At 38.6% G+C, this 12,098-nt stretch overlaps 1 protein-coding gene across 3 annotated transcripts in view; it reads right to left on the reverse strand.

Moving 5' to 3' along the window:
* Positions 1 to 12,098, reverse strand: part of ITGAV (integrin, alpha V) — a 123,415-nt gene that overhangs the window by 23,288 nt on the left and 88,029 nt on the right. For all 3 annotated transcript variants that reach the window (XM_006878773.1, XM_006878771.1, XM_006878772.1), the window contains 3 exons: positions 9,450 to 9,508; positions 6,441 to 6,595; positions 4,662 to 4,799 (listed from right to left, as the gene is read on the reverse strand). In XM_006878773.1, coding sequence (XP_006878835.1) covers positions 4,662 to 4,799; positions 6,441 to 6,595; positions 9,450 to 9,508 — 352 coding nt within the window. The remainder of the gene's footprint in view (positions 1 to 4,661; positions 4,800 to 6,440; positions 6,596 to 9,449; positions 9,509 to 12,098) is intronic.

Here is a 12,098-nt window from a genome sequence, read left to right on the forward strand (position 1 = left end):
GACCTGCTGTACACAGGATTGCTACGAGTCACAGGTGACTCAAAGGCACATAACAACAACAACAATAAAGCAGCAGTAAAGAGAAATTTATCTAACTGCCACCCTACAGGGAGGAAAAAGGATTTAACAAACTTGGGGTGCTTGTTATTAGGTACCACTGACTTAACTCATAGCAACCCTATGTACTACAAAACAGAACCTTGCCCAACCCTGCTTTATTCTCCTAGTTCCGGCTGCAATTAAGCACACTGTTGCACCATGTCAATCAATCTTACTGAAAGGTTTTTTTGTTGTTAGTTTTTTTTTTACCCTCTACTTCTCCATGCATGGTATTTAGGAAAAATAGTTTCAGACACAGAAATGCAGAGCATTGTCCTCCAAGCAAGGAGAGAGGGGAAAAAAATTACAATCTCTAAGGCTATTTTAGGGAGCTCTGGTGGCCTGGGGTTAAGAAGCTACACTGCAATCTCGAAGGTTATCAAATCCACCAACTCTTCCAAGGAAGAAGGATAGGCAATCTCCCCTCATGTGATTAAATGCTACTGAAAACCCATTGGAGGGTCCGCTATGCGTTGGTTCCGACCCGATGGTACTTAACCACACATGGCTGTGTAATATCCTGCACAAAAGAATACATATTGGAACAAATAAATGAGGAAGGAGCGTATAAAAATGATTAGGGTATAGCAATGGAAATTCCAGTGCTGCACTCACACAGTAGCCAGTGAGCACAGGTGACCACTCAGCACTTGAAATAGGAGTTGGAAGACAAGGGAGATAAAGTCTTTAATTCTAATGCAATTAATTTAAAAACATAATCAATTCAGTTACTAGAAAATCTTTTAGGATGCTTGGAACAATCTAAATATGTGAATATAGTTTTGGAGCTGTAAAATGTTAGGAAATCTAAACAAAGAATATTTTCAATAGTTTTAATACCTGAATTGAGATGTGCTATAAGTTTACTATGCCTTAAGGTTTAAGAGATTATTAAAATATATTGCAAGGGGAAGAGATGGTGGCAGAAATAGCCTGGTGAGCTGTGGGAGCAGCAGACCACATGGAGGAGGGCCACCATGGCCTTCTATAGCCCTGTGTTTATTGATAACTGAACAGTTAAACAGTTGATGACTGGTCTTTGGTGCGGATTGAGGCTCAACATCAGAAGATCAAGGATTCCCAGGGAGGAATGGGTGAGTCCCACAGCTCCCAACCCCTGCTGCCAAGCCCACGCCACCGCCGCAGCTCCATGAGGCTCCCACCACCGGGCCCCAGGGATCCCCTCACCTGGGATGGATGGTAGGCACCACCCCCCTCCCCCCAGGCTGGTGCAGCAGAGCCACCACACCACCACAGAGTGGACTTGTTCTGGGGAGAATTCTTGGAGCAAGATGGTGGCGTTGGGAGATGAAACGGCAGGTTGGGGTTTCCTTGGGAAGGCCAGAGAGGAAGATCACCAATACAATGGATTGATGAGAGTCACTATGAGCTGTCTATGACTTGATGACACTTAACAGTGGCAGCATGTCCAAGACGACAGATATCCTAAATGCACCACATCTTTTGATCTGTTGACTGCCTCTGCCAAGAACTGTTTAGATGTGGGGGTGGGGGTGGGGTGTTCACCACTCTCAGGTTCCCTTCTCCTTTTATAAAGGGGGAAGGCAGTGACACCTATTTCAAATTACAGTATAACCACTTATTAGAGGGGGCGGGTAAAGGTGGTGGTGCTGGAATTGGGGACGCTGTCCCTGACCACATAGTCTTCAGTGAGGCACTGGGTCCTGACTTGGGGGGGAGGGGACTTTGGTGTGGAAGTGTGCCAGCCAGCCCCTAGGGTGTGGCACCCAGCCCTTGGGGGATGTCATCCAGCCCTTGGGGTGGGCTGTTTGGCCCTGGGGAAGTGCTGTTTGGCCCTTGGGGTGTAGGGCAAACCATTCTTGGCGCTTGGGGGTGAGCCGTTCTTAGCCCTCAGTGTGAACCAGCCCTCAGGGTAAACTCCTCAGCCCTCAGGTTGTGCCATGTGACCCCTAAGTAGAAAAAACTGCCTAGGGTGTACAGAGAATTTTATCTAGGCTACATTCCTTCACCCTCTCCCCCAGTACACTGTAAGTAACACCCCCAAAGCCCTTCTATTTGTAACTCACAAGTTTGCTCTTTCTGGGTTTGTTCCCTTTCCTATAGGTAACCTTAACACTGAGTTTTACTCCAGACCTGACCCTGAACCCAGTTCCAGAGACAAAAAGGAAATACAACTGCCAGCTAAGGAAGCAAAGGAGGATGGAGCCTCAGGGTTTAGTCAGCCATCCCCATTGGACGCACCTGGGAAAACACTTTGCAGTCCAGAGGGGAGTAAAAGTCAGGAAAATATCTTCTAACAGAACAAGAAGGCAAGCAGCTTCAACCCAAGACCACCAGTAAGGTGATAAAGTGTGCTCCTTTTCCCCCTTCACATCAATGCCACTGTTCAGCATGAAGAAGCCAGAGAGTCTATGCCCAATTCCCAAATGAGAAACCCATAAGTGAATAAAACAGTTTGTTTAATCACCATTGGACTATGCTTACCATTGCCCTGTATCATCTGGTCCCCACTGGATCCTTTTCATCTCCTTCACATGCTCCCCCCACCAACCAAATTGTGCAGCCTTGTAACTGCATCCTACAATTTTCATCCCTGCCCATCCTCACCCTTCTGCTCTCAACCCCCACCTCCTTGTATCCCCAACATGTTTTTCCCCAATAAAATTAAGAAAAAAAAATATACTGCAAGATATTTATCTGATAATATATACCATTTACATGTGTTTCTTTTTACTTTTATTTCATATTGTAAGTAGCAAATTTCAAATGATAAGCATGGCCCATGTAATCTTTCTAATGGACAGAGTCCTTTACTGTGAGGCCAATGGGCTAGAAAAGTTCAATAATAAAACTGATGAACGAGGATCCATTTTAGAGAGAAGCAAAAAGTATAACTAGTGGGGTGGGTATATAACAATGTAAAGTGTACACAAAATTGCTCTGGCAGAAGCAAGATGCCTACAAATAAATTCCATCATTGTTGGAACATATGATGGACACACACAGAAAGAAACATTCAAATAATAAAGGATGAAGACTAGAAGAGAAAAGGAAAGGAAGTAAGTTTTGTCTGAAGTTACTACTCTCTAGAGTTTCAAAATGGAATTTACTTAAATGGTTTAAAAAGAATATTAGCATTAAAACTACTAGTGTATTTATTAATCATTTATATTAATAATATAAAAAATTATAAAAAGAAAATCATAAGTAGTATATTTAAAAATTAAGGCAAAATAATAACTAAAAAATACAAAGTTGTGAATGATAGACCCAAGGAGGTAAAATTCATTACTAAATTACTAATCAATCTAATACTATTCACCCATTGAAAATAAAAATAACAAATATGTATTAACATGGAACAATGTTTAGACATTCCTCATAAATGAATAGTAGAAAACAGTGTACTCTATGATGATTAATGTAAAAAATGAAATTTAAAACGGAATTGTTAAAATGTAAAAATTCCACTGGAATGCGCCCATGTTACTCACAAACAATTTTGTCAAATTTGAAAATAAAAATGTATGTGATATTAGGAAAATGAAGAACAAACTAAATTTAGGAAAAAAAATTTTTAAAAGATCAGCAATTATCAATCTAAAACCATGAACATATAATAAAAAAGGAAAAGGCAGAAATAAAGTTACCTTCAAATGAAAAGATTTTTCACAGGATTTTCTAAAAATATAGTCTGAAACCATGTTCCTTTGATTTTATGAATTATAAACAAGCACACTTCTAGACATAAAATGTAAATCCAAGAGTAAATGTTCATCACAATTGTTTAGTAAAACAGTGTTATGTAAGTGACAGAGCATTTTTTCTTTAATAATTTATTTGCTTTATTTTTATAAAATATGATAGTATTTTTCTCTATAGATTATCCTATTATACATTTTCCAAAACTAACCCACTGGCACTGAGTTAAGTCTGACTAGTAGCAACTCTACATTAGGGTCTCCCAGATGTACATCTTTATGGGAAGAAATGGCCCATCTCACTCTCTCAGAGCAGCTATTAAGTTTCAATCACTGAACTTTCAGTTAGCAATGCAACATGGCAGGAGAGCTCCTTATAATAAGTTTTATGTGGCTCTTCACAATTTGAATAAAAAACATTCAGATTCTTTTTCTTCTAACTTCTCTGAAATAAAATGATGTGACTTTTTACAGAGTAATTACAGCTGAAATGGAAAAATTTTTCTCAGCTTATCAAGAGACCTTATTTATGACCTATTTATTTCGTATCTTCATATTTGAAATAAACATACATAAATTAAAACCACTAATGTTTCATGATTAGCAATGTTTAAGGAGTTGTGCTGCAAACCCAAAGGTCAGCAGTTCAGGATCCACCAGCTGATCTGAGAGAGAAAGATGGGTGATCTCCTCCCAAAAGGAGGAGCTATTGCAAACCCCCTGGAGGGTCAGCTGTATGTCAGTTGTGACTTGGGAACAATGGGTTTGAGCTGCTTTTTGCTTTTTTCCAAATATATCACTTTGCTACAGTACCACCTTATGTTCGTAATTATCATTTTAAGACTGTAGAATGAAGTCATGATAGCTTGAATACAGTACCTGTCGACTAATATTGGCAGGAGTGTACTGGTTAAGAATAGGCTGCAATCCTGTTTGATCAGCAGCTGTTCGATAATCCAACCGATATTCCATGAAAATAGTGATTGGAGTTAGCTTGTCCCTAAATTCAGATTCATCCTAGAGATAAAAAAAGCTTCCGATTAATGATGATATTATCTTAAACTATCTTGTGAAATACTTGGGTGCACAACACAAAGTCAGAAGTTACACTTGTTCCTTCAAATCTACCAAAATTCTTTGTTGTATGTCTCTTTTTAAGTGTGGTTTTTCTTCTTTCCATTTTTTTCTTGGTCAGTCTTTCAAAAAGATAATCTTCTTCATTCTATCTTTTAAAAATTCATTAATCTTGGTTCTTATTCTTTTTTTCCCCCTTCGAGTCTTTACTGCAGATTCTTTTCAAAACACTTAAGTTACATATTTCATTCCCTAACTGCAGTCTTTGTGCTTATTTTAAATCATGTAAGGCTGCACATTCACTTTCACATCCTGCTTCCTTGACATCCTACACACCAGGCCATATTGTATTTACTTCTGATTCCATTCCAAGTAAATCTCATAGTAATTAATTTTGGCTTAAGTTACTTAAGAGTTTTTCCTAATTGCCAATTTTTCTTTTTACTGATTTTCAAAATTGGATTGTGATTAAAGTATGTTCTCTATGATACCAGTTTTTGAAATGTTTATTGATTTCCTTTATGATACATGTAGCTTGTTGTTGACTACTGTCGAGTCAAGAACAACTCATAGCGACCCCATGAACAAAAGGCCTGAAGCCCTTCCACAACCATCGCCATTTATCAAAGTTCACAGAGTTTTCAGAGGTATATTGTTTAGGAAGTGGATGCCACTTCTGCTTCCAATTATGATACATAGGAGGTCAATTTTTACATTTTCTAATATGGTGGTTTGGTGCAGAGTTCTCCACTACATTAAGCATCCTTATTAAGTGTCTTCAAAATCTATATATTTTTAAAAAGTTTTTATCTTTTTAAAAAATTTCACCCTTTGGTGGTACAGTATGGTGAACAGTAGTAATGTCATTGAAAATGTATGTGTAAAAAATGCTGCAAAGGCAAATATTTTGTTATACAAATTTTTACCACTTTAAAAAAAATCCAGTGTATATTCTGGAACTGATAATTTTAACAGTTCTAGTCTTCTGCAGATTTATTAGCTATGTTCAGTGCATTTTTCTTTTCCATGAATTCATACTTGATTGAACTTATTCTGTAGAAATTCTGACTTTGTTGGAGGTGGTCCTCTCTCCTGAGAACTCTTAAATTTTACTCCATTGGCTGATTTAAATGCAGAATTTCAGGTTGAGACCTGGCTTGCAGATGGCCCCCCGTGAGTCTGCATCCCACTGCTAGTATCTTCCATTATTGCTTCTTCTCCACTTCCACCCCTCACCAGCACTCCTGGCTCACATGCTTGCAACCCACAATGGATTGTTGTTTGGACCCTAGAGAACTCCTTTACTTTCTAGGGAGTCCAGCAATACTTATGAAGTACATTTATCATAATTTATTCAGCACTACTGCTGGGGAAGATCATTTGCAATATCTGATCTGTCAAGAATGGAAATCCATTACTCCTTAGGTTTAACACTGGAAAAAAAGCCATGTTTTCTGAAGTGTATTTTTTTGTTTTTCCTTTTGGCTTAACACAAAACAATTTACAAAAAGAGAAAATAACTTAGGGGAAAGAGAAAACAATTAGACTGAAAAAACAAGATAAAAGAACAGAAAGTTAACTTGCCCGCAGATATGCGACTAGCTCCTCGCACTGCATCTGTCCTCCCCTTGAAATGGTCATGTTCTTGGAGTGTGCGGGGGACCTGTTATGGAGAAACAGTGCCCGCCGAATGGCTCCCTTTTGCTTGAGCTTATCCAAAAGGAGTTCCACCTGGAAAGCTATTCAAACAGAAGAATAGAAGATATAACCAACCTACCCTTTACAGATATTTATCTGACATGGATACCTAGACATTTTATGCAAATAAAAATATGTGTTCCTTAAAAAGTAGTTTGATTCTAAGTCATTAGCAACCATACACACACACACACACACACACACACACACATATATATATATATCTTGGGTCACCTTCACTATCTCAGTCATGCTCAGCCCATTACTGCAGTCACTGTGTCCTGAGGGTGTTCCTTTCTTTTGCTGAGCCTGTATTTCCCAGCAGGGTGTCTTTTTCCAAGGACTGGTCCCTCGTGAGTATATACACAAGGCATGTGAGACAAAGGTTTACTCTCCTTGCTTCTAAGAAGCACCCTGGTTGCACTTCCTTCCAAGGCAGATTTGTTTGTTCTTTTGGCCATTACAGATTAAATATATATTTTACACAGGTAGTAAAATTACTAACATACTCATTCTGAGTAAGTATCTGATCACTAATTTAAATCCTGCTATATTCAAAGTAAACTGCTCTGGTGGTGTAAGTGTGTAACATAATAGGCTCCCACACGAAAGATGACCTGTTTGAAGCTATCAGTTGCTTCTCAGGAGAAAGAGGAAGAGTGTCCTTTAACAAGGAGTTACAGTCACAGAATTTCGATGGAGAGTTGCCAAGAGCTGGAATCAAATCCGTGGCAGCCGGTTTGGGTTTTTATCTCCCAGGAACATCATATATTATTTTCATACAATAGGTTGTACTGATAGTAAACAATGACACTAATAACATGACTATTGTTGCTTCTGATGAAGAAATGTTTATTAACATGCATTCAAAGCATTGTATTAAACTCCATATGATTAATGGATAGTTTGCAACATCTGCAATTAATGTTTCCAATGAAGCAGTAAAGAAGTAGTAAATTGCCACAAGTCAATTCTAATTCATCAAAATGTCAGGTAATGTTGTCTCCCACAACGTAAGTGATCAAAACCACTTTAACAGGAATAACAGCAAACAGCTGTCACAGAATCAGTTCCAGCCCAGAGCCACCTTGACTGTGTCAGAGTAGAATTGTGTTCCATAGTCTTTCTTTGACTACATTTTGTAAAACTAACCTCAGGACTTTCTTCTGAGGGACCTCTGATATAATCAAATCCCCAACTTTTCATCCTCAGCAGGTGATCTCAGTTGGCCACTGAGGATGTTCACCTATCTATCTGCACCACCAGGGGCTACTTGTATATTGAAATGAACACGCAGCCAGCACACTGAAGCATACAGTTATCAGGACTACTACCTTCCATGAAGGCTTTCTTTAGGTGGTTTCTTCAAAGTAGATGAGCACAGACCTGTAAAACTACACTCTGATCCCGACTTCTCTGAATGATGAATTTTGCTTCAAATTCAGAAGGAAATTTTGGTTCTTATTTATTTCAACCCAGTTATACTGCCCTCACTATTGTTTTCCTAACAATTTCCGAAAGTTCCTTAAGCCTTTTGGAGTCATCATTTCCCTGTGTAAAATTTCCCAAGACATCTGCTGTTGTTGCTGATACATGCCACCGAGTCAACTGTCATACACAGGGTCCCTGTGAAACTAGACTGAAACCGTGCCCTATCCTGCATCCTCCTCCTAATTTCTGCCATGCTCAAGCCCACTGTTTGAATTCATCTCACTGAGAGTCTTCTCTCTTTTGAGAGAGAACTGAAAGTCTTTTTCCACACACTGGCCCTTCCTTACAACATGCTCAAAAATATGTGAGTTCAACTTTGGACTCCAGAAATCTGTTAGCACCTTCATTTCTTTTAGGTCTTTTTGAAGTACTATCTTCCAAAGAGGGAGCTCTGGTGGCCTAGTCAGTAGAGAGCTGTGCTGCGAACTCAAAGCCTGATGGTTTGAATCCACCAACCGCTCTGAGACAGAAAAATGGGTACACTCCTGCACTTTACAGCCTCTGAAAACCTGCTGGGGGTCAGCTACATGTTGATTCAGAATAAACAGCGCTGAGTGAGTTATCTTCCAATGAGACCCTGCCTCCTTGCCCTATGTAAACATTCATGCATAACACACACTCAAACTGTATTCTTCTTGTCCTATTATTTAATGTTCCTCAACACTTGTTACGATCAAACATATTGAAAATATTGGCAATAGTTAATGAATACCTCTACCCTGCTCAACCACTGGATACACACAGTGACTAGAACAATGGGCTCAAGTATGTCAGAAATGGGAAGGCTGGCACAGGACAGGACAGGGTTCAGATCAGAAAGGGTCACTGTGAGTCATACTTGACTCTATGGCACCTAATAACAGTAACAACCTTGCTCTCAGGGTCACACAAAACCATTTTAAGAAAGGAAGAACAGAGTCAAGAGTTGTTGGCTGACTTACATCTAACGGCCCTTTTTCTCCTAAAAGACCTACAACTACCCCACTGCTACTGAAAGTGCTAAGAGTGATCAGTAGGCAGTCAGAATACAAAGAACCCAGGAGGAGTCAAAAGGTAACTTCTCCCAGACATAAAACATAAATCAGCGGACCTTTACCTATAAGCAGTGAGACTTCTGTCATGAAGGTTAACGTATCTCACATTGGTAACTGCTTGCCTTTCTAAAGGTTAATCTCTCAGCAGGTCATTGTGTTTCCAGAGAGTCAAGAAATAAATACATTAGGCCTGACTTAGCAAAAGAGTTTCCAAATAAAGGAAGAAATTATGAAGCAATGAGGAATAACTTTATGCATAAACATTCAAATAAATTATACAATTTGAAGATCTATTTAAATATAAAAAATATTTTTTACATGCTGTGCTACAATACTATTAATAATATTGTTTTCCCGTTGCGCAACTTACTGAGCAGCCTGGGGAGTGCTCCTTTGCCATCCGCCTTTAAGCAGAACCTAACATTAAAACTGTACCAAAAAAAAAGGCATATATTAATTCTATAATCTAGTTTAGACTACAGTTTACATTATGAAGACTTAATATCTTAATACTGTGTGATTTTTAACTTATTTTGTTGTTGTTCAGAAATACACACCCAGGCAAAATACACACCAATTCAGTCATTTTTACATGGACAGACAGTTCGGTGACACTGATTATATTCTTCTAGCTTTGCAACCATTCCCTCTCCCTTCCTGGGTTGTTCCTCCCCTGTAGACACAAACTCATTCTCCTCTATGTTTCCCAAGGAACCTTTTACACTACTGTAACTTGATCTCATAGCAAGTTACAGTAAAGGAGCACAATGCTCATGGCAGCCGTTTTTGACTAGTTAAACTACTGTTTCATTTTAAGACGATGTCAGGAGACATTTGTGACTGAATGTTTAAAGACTATCTCAATACACTAGCGTTAGGGATTTACCCAGGCTTTGTTACTCCAGAAAGGCTGCTCTGCATTTTTTTGCTTTTGATCATGATTCCTATACAGAACTCCTAATCAGAATATTTAGTAATAATATGTTACTGGGTACCACACATTTTTTTTTAATTACATGGCAAAAATGACACATAAAACTATACATAGTTTTCATTAAAGATAAAATGATCTTTAACAGGGAGCAGATGTTTCCCTTTCTGGACCCTCTCTATCCTTCAATAAACTTCATTTGCTTTTATTAAAAAAAGCAAAACCATTGAAACTAATAAAATTTAATAATAATAATAAAAAGAAACAAATAAAAAAAGCAAAACCAAACTCTACATAATAACCTTAATTCATTTTTCATTAATTTAAGTACATTTCCTTTCTGGTACCTTGACGAAAAGAAAGAAGAAAAAGAATCTCCTAAATGCCTTTCAAATTTATAAATCTAAATGAGAAAAATGACAGTTTAGATTTAAATTAATATCTCATTTAATTACAGTACCGAACATAGCTGCTTAAATTATCAAGTTCTTCCAGCTAATTTTCCACAATTTATTAATAGGCCATAAAATTGCATCTAATGATTGAGACGGAGCCAGTTAGAGAAGTGACTGGCTGTATTTCCCTAGCAACCAATTCACTGAACAATGACTAAAAACAACCACAGACTGAGATCTCAAAATTGCAGACAGCCATGGTGAAAGATTTAATACTATTCTCAAAATATAAAACTTTGCATAATAACTTTAATTCATTATTTATTAAGTTAAACTTAGTTCCTTTCCTGGTGCCTTGATAAGAAAGAAAATGAGGTATAGGACAGGTGAGGTGAGTCCAAAAGCAAAAAGAAGGGGACAGGGCTGACTCAGAAGCCTGGAGATGTTATGTGCTAATATTGAGAGCACTTCTCATCACAGCTATTTTGGAAGAGGGGCTGCCGTTCCATTCTAAACATGAAACATCAAAAAGGAGCTAATCTGAGAAAGTTCCAGCCTGATTTTTTTTCTTAAAGTGACGTGAATCAGCCATGAGAGTTAAAAAGTCATACAGCTGAGACCACTGGGCTACAAGAGTGCAGCTGAGTATCACTGAGGCCTGTGATGGGTGCGTGGAGGACAAGGAGGAAGTACAGGGCATTACAGCGAGAATATTACACAGTAACAGGGGAAAAGGATATAGCTCATAGCAGGACACTAGGGAGCATGTTTTTAAAAGGGGCACCAATGAAGAAAAGACTGGGCCCATACTGTCACCACAAGAAAGTCAGTTATAGTAACATGAACAAAGCACTAGCTCTAACCCTACACAACATTCTTCCCTGAAATGGAAAAATCACTTACAAACTTCACATGAACATAGAAATCAAATAACAAAGCAGTACTGAAAAAGAATCATACTGTTTAGCAACTAAAATCAAAATGCCCTGGTCTATGTGCTCAAAAGACACACAGACTAGTGCAATAGAATAGGGAAACAAGAATTAAACTCAGCCATCTACAGACAACTGATTTTTGACAAGGGGTCAAAGACCATTCAGATGGGCAGAAACAACCTTTGGATTAGAACTGACAACCTATGTTTAACAGCCTGATACACTATACCCTATGCCACCATTGCTCCTTAGAAGTATCAATCTTAAACAAACAAACAAATCCAACAGAAAACTACAACAAAATAACTACCCAAAAAGATTTTACTGCCATTGAGCTGAAACTGACTGATAGTTAACCCTCCAGGCTTTAAATCACACAGAAGGCTGCCTACTTTTATCCTATTGAACACTGATGAATATGAACCATCAGAAAAGGTGCAGCCTTTGGGTTAACAGTGCAACTCCCTACAGACCAGGCCAGCAGAGCTCCCTACTGGAGAAGTAACTATAGGTACACATCAATACAAATATATTACTTAATAGTATGAAGAGGGTTTAAACCAGGCTGCTCCTTGGAGGCAAGGATTCTGGGGCTTCATCTGACATACTTTGGACATGTTGGATGTAAGGAGGGACAGGTCCTTGGAGAGGGACATCATGCTTGGGAGGGTGGAGGGACGGCACAAGAGGGGAAGAACCTCTATGAGATGGATTGATTCAATGACTGGGGTAATTGGGATGGGTGTGTCAGAGGCAGT

The sequence above is a fragment of the Elephantulus edwardii genome, unplaced genomic scaffold, assembly GCF_000299155.1.
Source record: "Elephantulus edwardii isolate Elephantulus edwardi_28Jun2011 unplaced genomic scaffold, EleEdw1.0 scaffold00001, whole genome shotgun sequence".
NCBI lineage: Eukaryota > Metazoa > Chordata > Mammalia > Macroscelidea > Macroscelididae > Elephantulus > Elephantulus edwardii.